Source organism: Triticum dicoccoides, chromosome 3B (assembly GCF_002162155.2).
Source record: "Triticum dicoccoides isolate Atlit2015 ecotype Zavitan chromosome 3B, WEW_v2.0, whole genome shotgun sequence".
Lineage (NCBI taxonomy): Eukaryota > Viridiplantae > Streptophyta > Magnoliopsida > Poales > Poaceae > Triticum > Triticum dicoccoides.
In genome coordinates, this window is record NC_041385.1 from 627,533,484 (window position 1) to 627,543,355 (window position 9,872).

General features: G+C 47.8%; 2 protein-coding genes across 2 annotated transcripts in view; one reads left to right on the forward strand and one right to left on the reverse strand.

Moving 5' to 3' along the window:
• The first annotated feature begins 1,663 nt into the window (after positions 1–1,663).
• Positions 1,664–6,259, forward strand: LOC119277504 (putative respiratory burst oxidase homolog protein H). Its single transcript, XM_037558790.1, has 14 exons — positions 1,664–2,227; positions 2,796–2,958; positions 3,045–3,093; positions 3,186–3,299; positions 3,393–4,202; positions 4,311–4,406; positions 4,493–4,608; positions 4,692–4,794; positions 4,905–4,993; positions 5,081–5,231; positions 5,325–5,471; positions 5,550–5,678; positions 5,751–5,829; positions 5,911–6,259. Exons 1-14 carry the CDS (start codon positions 1,831–1,833, stop codon positions 6,018–6,020), a joined length of 2,553 nt encoding a protein of 850 aa, XP_037414687.1. The 5' UTR covers positions 1,664–1,830; the 3' UTR covers positions 6,021–6,259.
• Positions 6,063–9,872, reverse strand: part of LOC119277505 — a 4,807-nt gene continuing 997 nt past the window's right edge. Inside the window, exon 2 of the mRNA XM_037558791.1 lies at positions 6,063–7,059. Within this exon, the coding sequence (XP_037414688.1) occupies positions 6,225–7,016 (792 nt within the window). The 5' untranslated portion in view covers positions 7,017–7,059 and the 3' untranslated portion in view covers positions 6,063–6,224. The remainder of the gene's footprint in view (positions 7,060–9,872) is intronic.

A 9,872-nucleotide genomic window follows, 5' to 3' on the forward strand; every position in this document is an offset into this window, starting at 1 on the left:
TTCAACATTTTCAATCACCTATGTTTTGAATGCTATTGTTTTGAGCTTGTGGACTCAAGAAAAAAGAGACCAAAGTTTCAAGAGACAGAGTTAGATGGCCGGCTCCGCATAACTGTCCGCGGATCGATTTGAGGGAGATGCCCTAACTGCAAAACTGTCCCAAGGAAGATATTTAATTACCTCGAAATGATTCGATCGGCTGCACCATAGGACTATCTGATCAGTGTCATATTTTTCGCTGCTTTTCCAGTGCATCACAAAACCACGTGTTCATCTGACATCTCCACACCACCAAACCCCTAAACTAAAAGAAGAAATCATTTGTCAGTATTATTATTATTATTTCTTGCAAAGCCATCATTCCATCCGGCATGATAGGTGGCCACTGCCATGCCTCAGAATCACATCAAGCAAAGCCTGGACGTCTGTGGTCTGTCTAGTCATCTCAAGCCGGAGGCAAGTTAGTGCCCGGATGAAAGTTTAGGACGTCTTACTTCATGATGCATGCACTAATTACTATAGTTATCAACTAAAAACTACTGACAAGTCCCACGGTAAGAATTTGATTTCAGATTGTCCTGCTGAAGGCACTAGAAATTACGGGTAGAATCACACAGTACGCAGGACAGTGTCGTGCAGGATAGATTCTCGTGGTCGGATCGGATGCACACGCATGCATACAACGGTTTCCTGTGTTGTGGAGATCTTCTCCGTGAGAAGACGAAACTCGGGTCACCGTACGCGACAAGTATGAACAGCTAAAGCGATCGGTCGTGGCAAAGGTTTTGGAGGGTCGCTGGTCCTGATGCCGATGACACGCTGTGCCCTTGTGTTCATCAAGCACAGTACCTGCATACGGATACGCAGTACGCCATGTGGCGTACGGGATCTTGGTCGTGCCTACTCGTGAGAGGCTGGCAGTTTGAGTCTGGCATGTTTAAGGTGCCTACTTGTGTCACCAAACAGCGGGCGACGTGTTGCCCCACCTTAACCATGTTATGCGGGCGACACTAATGTAATCCCCGTCAACGGTTCAGATTTCACTGTTCACCAGGACATTAAGCAGGCCTTGCATGTAAAAAACATTTAAGCAAACATATTAAGCAGTTTTTTTGAAAATGATAGCTAGTACTGGCCTGCTTTTTGCAACGAGGCCGGCAGCGATCTGCCCCGCTTTTTTTCTTCTCTGCCCTCCGATTTCTCGCGCGGCCAAGCTCCCACCGGCAAAGACCACCGCGCCCCACGACACCACACGCGCACCAACCTTTCCGGCGGGCCCACGGGGCCAGTCCACGTCGAGCCGAGCGCCATTCCCTCCGGCGGGGCACCACGTCGCCGCACCTAACGTCCACTATCACCAACCGTCGGTTCACCATCCGACGGTTCCCGCGGGCCTTTGCCTGTTCGGGAAGAACGACACGATAAGCTCTCGACGCACACCGACGGCACGACATATCGCCTCCCCGACCCAAAATCTCGCCAGGGTGGTGCGCGGGCCGCAGATCCCGCATCCGACGGCTAGCCGTTCATCCACGACGCTTCATCGATCCCCGCGCGCGCGGTGGACAGCGGCGACGGCAGTATACGGACGGCGTCGTGGCGTCGTCGCAACGGCTATAACTGGGACATCCACGCATGTTACCCGCCATATCCTGTCTCCTCCCCTCCCCCCGAAGAGTTCGTGGCAGCGGCACCAGCAGGCCAGCACGTCCACCCCACCTCCCCTAGCTAGCTACCTCGCAGCAGGCGGGGCCCGCCGCCAGCTTCCGGCGAGCCGCCGGCGGGCGGCATTGCGCTCTCCGGGCCGGTTTCTTACGGATTGCGTGAGGGATGGCGTCGCCGGGCGGCGGGTACGCGGACCGGGCAGCGCCGCCGCTGGACGGGATCACGGTCGACGGGGGCGGCGGCAGGACGCCGCCGCCGGCGGGGCTGCCGAGGCCGCCGGGGTTCCGGGGGCTGATGCAGCAGCCGTCGCGGCTGGCGTCCGGGGTGCGGCAGTTCGCGTCGCGGGTGTCGATGAAGGTGCCGGAGGTGGTGCCCGGCATCCGGCCGGGCGGCGGGCGGATGACGCGGATGCAGTCCAGCGCGCAGATGGGGCTCAAGGGGCTGCGCTTCCTCGACAAGACCTCCGGGAGCAAGGAGGGCTGGAAGGCCGTCGAGCGCCGCTTCGACGAGATGAGCAAGGCCAGCGGCCGCCTCCCCAAGGAGAGCTTCGGCAAGTGCATCGGTGAGCACCCAAACCAAACCACCCCCAATGCATCGACTGCGTGCTACCAATCTTTCTCTTTCTTTCAAACAAAACTGTCAACTAATCTGGTTCGATGGCCGTGTGATTAAGAATGGTAGCTGATTTCTAATTAGAACTGCACGATTGAATCTGACAAAGTGGCCACGAGTATGGGGAATCTTATGTAGTTCTATTGGGGGCATCTTGTTGCTGTATCCACCATTTTTATGCTTGGCCACAGTCGTTTGAAGTTACCTCGAACTGTTCCTATTTGCCCAAAAAGAGTTTGTTGGCAGGGTCGGCGTACCGAACCGAGATCCATTATTTGGCCCACAAGAATTTCCCCAAATCAGCGCTTGCTGTCCCAAATAGTGCCTGGTCAGAACACAAAATTAAGTACAGTTTCTGCCAGCACCCCCACTCCTAGCTTGCTAATTTGGATCTTAGCAATTATAATGCCCATGATACAATGTTCGCTCAAAAGAAGTAATATGTCCATGGATCCCCCAAACGGGCTCACATGGTCGGTGGACTAATCACTAATGGGGGAATGCTTCTTGATCCAAAGGCATGGGGGACTCCAAGGAGTTCGCCGGCGAGCTGTTCGTGACGCTGTCGAGGCGGAGGAGCATCGAGCCGGAGCAGGGCATCACCAAGGAGCAGCTCAGGGAGTTCTGGACGGAGATGACCGACCAGAACTTCGACTCGCGGCTCCGCATTTTCTTCGACATGTAAGCTATAGGTTCAGTCTGATTTTAGCATCAACGTTGAAGCTCATTAACCGAACCTGCTGATGGATGAAATTTGGCACGAACAGGTGCGACAAGAACGGCGATGGGATGCTCACGGAAGATGAGGTCAAGGAGGTGGGGATTTTCTTTTGCTCGATGGGATCTACTGTATTCTGAAACAATGAGAAATGAACAATCAACCTGTTGTTTTTATTCGCTGCTGACAGGTTATTATATTGAGCGCGTCGGCGAACAAGCTGGCCAAGCTCAAGAGCCACGCCGCGACCTACTCGTCGCTGATCATGGAGGAGCTCGACCCCGACGACCGCGGCTACATCGAGGTACGGCAGTAATAATAGACTACTAGTAGTGGTCGCCATGTCGAAAGTAACTTCAGAGGGCGCGAGTCGCTGACCTCCAAACCTCCAATGCAGATTTGGCAGCTGGAGACTTTGCTCCGCGGGATGGTGAGCGCGCAGGCGCCGGAGGTGAAGCTGAAGCGGACGACGTCGAGCCTGGCGAGGACGATGATCCCGATGCGGTACCGGAGCCCGCTGAAGCGGCACGTCACCAGGACCATGGACTTCATCCACGAGAACTGGAAGCGGATATGGCTGGTGACGCTCTGGCTGGCCGCCAACCTCGCCCTCTTCGTCTACAAGTTCGAGCAGTACAAGCACCGGTCCTCCTTCCAGGTCATGGGAAACTGCGTCTGCGTCGCCAAGGGCGCCGCCGAGACGCTCAAGCTCAACATGGCGCTCATCCTGCTGCCCGTCTGCCGCAACACGCTCACCACCCTCCGCTCCACCGCGCTCAGCCACGTCATCCCCTTCGACGACAACATCAACTTCCACAAGGTGCTCGCCGGCGCCATCGCCGTCGGCACCGTGGTGCACACGCTCGCCCACGTCACCTGCGACTTCCCCAGGCTCATCTCCTGCCCGAGCGACAAGTTCATGGCCCTGCTGGGCCCCAACTTCGGCTTCAGGCAGCCGACGTACCCGGACCTGCTGGCCAGCGCCCCAGGGGTCACCGGCATCCTCATGATCATCATCATGACCTTCTCCTTCACGCTGGCCATGCACACCTTCAGGCGGAGCGTCGTCAAGCTGCCGTCGCCGCTGCACCACCTGGCCGGCTTCAACGCCTTCTGGTACGCGCACCACCTGCTGCTGCTCGTCTATGTCCTCCTCGTGGTGCATTCCTACTTCATATTCCTCACCAGAATCTGGTACAAGAAGACGGTAATTAATCATCTGCCCTCCTTACTGATGATGATCAGCCACCTATATAATGCTTTTCTTTCCTGTATGTAAATTCAAGTGTTGATGATCGTTTATTTGTTCGCTCAGACATGGATGTTCCTCATAGTCCCTGTCCTCTTCTACGCCTGCGAGAGGATTATCAGAAAAGTTCGCGAAAACAACTACCACGTGAACATTCTCAAGGCAGGCCACTGAGAATTCGCACGATTTATTACTTCTTTCTGACTGCTGTTAGCTATTATTAACCAATGTTGCCACATACTATGCAGGCTGCGATTTACCCAGGAAATGTGCTCTCTCTTCACATGAAGAAGCCACCGGGTTTCAAGTACAAGAGTGGGATGTACCTGTTTGTGAAATGCCCTGACGTTTCGCCTTTCGAATGGTATTACTCCATCCTTGCTGCATATATGAACCAAGATACAGTTCATCCGAGGTTCTTGCTTACAGTTGATAGTGGTCTTGCAGGCATCCGTTCTCCATCACTTCTGCACCTGGAGATGATTACCTGAGCGTGCATATCCGCACGCTAGGTGACTGGACATCTGAACTCAGGAGCTTGTTCGGGAAGGTCAGTTCAGGCAACTAAACTGCAAATGTTTATTTCACTATTAAACACAGGAGAGTAGAACAAATGTGGACTACCCAAGAATGAATAATTAGAAAGATCCATATTCATAGTGTTGCGAGGCACAAGTTACTTCCAAGAAGGCTACCCTTTCGAGACTTGAAACTACAGTTGTGGCAGACTCTGCGACAGAAGACACCAGGTGAGCTCATTTAACTATTTGGCGACGCAAAATTCAGTTAGTTTTGAGTACAGACTTTTAATATCATCATTGCTGTGTCTCCTTTAGGTTTCCTAAGGTCTTTATCGATGGCCCTTATGGTGCACCGGCGCAAAATTACAAGAAATACGACATTCTTTTGCTTATCGGTCTTGGGATTGGCGCCACTCCTTTCATCAGCATATTGAAAGATCTCTTGAACAACATAAAGTCCAATGATGTAAATTTCTTTTGCAGAAAAGTATTCTCAACATTATATACATAATACAGCTAATGGAGGTAACATAACTGAGAAAATGAGTTGATGGAACAGGAGGTGGAAAGCATACACGGTTCTGAGATAGGCAGCTTCAAGAACAGTGGGCCAGGAAGAGCTTACTTCTACTGGGTTACCAGAGAGCAAGGATCCTTCGACTGGTTCAAAGGAGTCATGAATGAAGTTGCTGACAACGATCACAGCGTACTTATCTCACTCTGACATTATCAATTTCATCTTTGTCTAGTCGCATCTATAGAACTGAGCTAAAGTAATATGCAGAATGTCATCGAGATGCACAATTACCTCACCAGCGTGTATGAAGAAGGCGACGCAAGGTCAGCGCTGATTGCCATGGTTCAGTCACTCCAGCATGCCAAAAATGGTGTTGACATTGTCTCCGGAAGCAAGGTATTTGCCCAGCTCTGCATTCTCATCTGATCCCATATATCTTTGCTTCCTTTTCTGACACGCCTCTTGTAGATTCGGACACATTTTGCAAGACCTAACTGGAGAAAAGTGTTCTCCGATTTGGCCAATGCCCACAAGAACTCTCGTATAGGTGAGCTAAATTCGCTAAAGACCTTGTCATGGCAGATTTATACTAGACAGTGCAATATTTAACATGTACATAAATCTACAGGTGTTTTCTATTGTGGATCTCCAACACTCACGAAACAACTCAAGGATCTTTCAAAAGAATTCAGCCAGACAACCACAACTAGGTTCCATTTCCACAAGGAAAACTTCTAATGCCATACCCGAAGAATTTCAAACAGTTTGCAGATATACTTGTATAGGAAAAGAAATATGGTAGCGCTCGAATAGTAAATATAGCTTTACAAGTTTTGTTGTGCGCTGGGTTGTACAAAGTACATTGAAAGCTAGTGTCACCAGCATACATAGACTGGAATATTTAGAAATATCTGTATTGTAACAGTGAGATTGATTGTTAGGTTATGCCCCTCGAACACGCAAGCTTTCTCTCTTCAGTTTTTCTGCCCTGACAGTCTCTGCATTGCGCTTATGAACACTACTCTCCCCAGATATGTTCTTTTCTTTTGGAGGTCTGCCTCTTTTTTTAGGTTCAATGTCACCTGATACTGATATAGTTCTATCCTTTCGAGGCCTGCCCCTTTTTTTAGGCTGATATACCTCTTCAGTTTTTCTTTTGGAGGTCTGCATCTTCAGTCTTTCTGCCCTGACAGTCTCTGCATTTGACGGGGACGCCTGAAGCAACCCTTGTAGTGGTAGGTTGTTTGACTGTTGGCCATTTACTGCTCTAACCACCATCTGGTTGCTAGTACCATTAGTTCCTTGCGATGATCTAGCCCCCTTAAGTCTGTAGTCAGGAACAGCATTCTGATGTTTGAATTTGTCCATAACAAGTTTTCTGAGTGGAATGGTTATGTCCAATGGTAGCAGGATCTCCTCCAGTTCAAGCCATTCAAGATCTTCCTGGTCTCCATCATCATAGACAACACTGTACCAATTGCTTTCACTGTCATACTTGACAACTTTCCCTGCAAAATACTTGTCTCCAAACTGCTTTCTCACTTTCCGCCCTTCTAGCCATTCACCAAAGCGATGATCAACTCGAGATCCTGGAGCATCTCTTACTGCAGGTTGTGAACCAGATGCGAAATCAGGAGGCAAGTCTGGGACACCATTGATAATGACAGCAGGCTCCCTGGGTACTATGACAACAGATGCAGTGTCTGACTCTTGCATGTTCTTACTCCCCTCCATGACCTGATATTGCACCAATTCCTTGGATTTAGCTAGAAACAACCTGGAAGAGAAAGAAAATAGTTTTATCAACAAAATGAGTCACCATAAGCAAGAAAACTCAAAGAACAAGTAACAATAACGCGAGCACTTTCACAGCTACAATGCAGTATTTAGATGAGTCAGGCATGTAGAAACATCCCTGATATTAACCAACACCTAGGATTTAGGAAGCACGGCACTTCGCACAGGTGATACAGGTATCATGTCATGGTATGTATCGTGCCTCAATATGGCAGTCTGGCACATAGCTGAAGTACAAATGTATTTCTGTTCCAGACAATATTTTTCGAGAAAACGCAAAGACATTGCATTGCAAAAATAGGGAGTACAGGTACAATCCTCCTAGGAGGTAAGAATTACATGGCTAACACTATGATCAGTGGACATCCCATGATTGTGGCAAAACGACCCTAAGCCCTTGAGCCCCGGCCGTTGCCCAGCAGCGGATCTCATCCTTGATCTTGTCTGTAGCTGGTCAAACGATGGTCTCGTGTGTTCAAAGACACAATCGTTTCTGTGCTTTCATAGCATCCAGGGCATGAGGAGCGTGACAGATTGCAGGGCCTTGCACAGCGCCAGTGGCGTGGCATCCTTCGCGCGCAGCCACCAGTCCATAAGATTGGCCTCGTGTCCTGGAACAGGGGCCGGGATGCACAGCCATGCGAAGGTCGAGTGCCAGGTTTGACGGGCAAAGGGGCACACGAGCAGTAGATGCCGGATCGTCTCGGGTGCCTGGTCACAAAGGAGGCAGCGGGGGTGGTGCTGCAGTCCTCGGCGAGCAAGCCTGTCCGCAGTCCAACAGGTTCCAGACAATATGATAATTATGTTCCAGAGTGATCCTAAAGAGATAGCCGTGTCGGCAATGAGCAAGAGTTTAGCTAGGCAAGTTTATAGTAAGCTTATAAATCAATTAAAGAGATACTCTAGCAACATAATGTTGCTCCTTACAGTATAGTTTTCCAAGTATTAACCTAAAAACAGTCTCTCTGACTTATCTTGTACTCCCTGCTCTCCAAATTAATGAAAACCTAGTTTTGTCCTTAGTCACACTTCTCTACCAAGTCCACAGAAAAAGAGAGAATTCCTTATTTGGCCCTTTCTTAAAATCCGCTTCCTTATTTGGCCCCCAAAAAATATTTTCTTCCTTATTTGCGCTAGATGTAAAATTTATTCCCTATTTGACACTCCCGTCCGTTTTTGGCACTAACGGTGTTAAATGTGACATGAAAAGACTTTTTGCCCCTGATATTGTATTTAGGTGATTTAATTGTAGCAAGCTAGGTGATTTTTGGCCCAAAGCAAGGAGACGCCAGCCAGAAGAAGAACAACATGAAGTCGAGTTGCTCTCGTGAGCATGCTTGCTTCATGCCAGAATTGCTCTCGTGAGCATGCTTGCTTCATGCCAGAAAAGGCGCACATTGCGTGGCTCAGAAATGTAATAACAACTAGGTCGATATAATATTGGCATGAAGTGATGTGCGTCCCAACTGGCATACACATGTAAATCTTAACCGTGAGAAACGATGATCTTTATTATGTTTCAAAAACCAACAGCTGCTACTTCAAAAGTAGACTAGTTCCACTTTGATATGGAGAATCAACAAATACCAACTCATTTGTTTGCCCGCTCTATTTCGCCTGCTGTAAACAAAAAAGCGATGCCATCTTTGATTGGTTTGTTATGCAAGTCACGTCGTGCGTTCGCTGGACTGATGAAATCGAAAGTATGGTACTCGGATGCTGGTGCAAGTTTCTACAACTAATTCTAATCGAATAGTTAGCAGTGTACATTAGCACATCATTTTTTTCTGACAGCATTAGTACACCATTAGTGGTGCGTACAAGGCGCACAGTTTTTTTATGCCGTACACAGGACGTAAAGTTCAACTGTTATGTTACATACACTAATCTATACCACTATATAGTGTGTGAATAACTTTGACTATTGACCGTTGGATGAAACCCATATAACGCCTGACAGGTGGCAAATCCGAGTAGTATTGGCCGTTAGATATTCTCTTCACTACATTAGATTTTGCCACATGTAATATCTAGAAGATTCTACTTGAACTTAGACACAATCATAATATGCAATCTCAAAACAAAGAAACTTCTTTGTTCTAGATTCTTCCATACTTCGATTCTCTAACTTTTTTCTATTAAGATAATTGTCGTTCATTTTTTCTATCATTTACTCCCTCCGTCACTTAATGTAAGACGCTTTTTGACACTACACTAGTGTCAGAAAACGTCTTACATTATGGGACGGAGAGAGTACATTGCACAATATGCACAAAATGCAACCACTTCTCATTTATTCTAGACTCTTCTCCCAAGTTTTTTTCTTACAAAATATTTGAAATATGTTTCTACTGTATGATTTTTGTTTGTTTTGTTTCAAATCTGCGGTAACATCTCCCTGAAGTTCACTTTGTCTTCACAGATTGAGTATTTAACTATTTATATATTTAACATTTTTTTGTGTAGTATATACCACACAATCATCGAATATTATATAGTCATAATTTGATTTTTAATGGAATGAGCGTTCAGACTTAAACCTATATGGCTATATCATGTACTTCATCATACGTAACTCCAAATTTATACGTTTGCCTATTATGATGTGGTAAATCGATATTCGGTCCCACTTACTCTCACGTGCAAGGCATGTCTAACTTACTAGTTATAGATTACATTTATAGAGTATTACTTTCATTAGCAAAAAGCAAAAATTAGAAAATACAATACCAGGGGCGAAATGCTCCTTTCACATCACATTTAATACCATTAGTGGTCAAAATGGACGGAAGT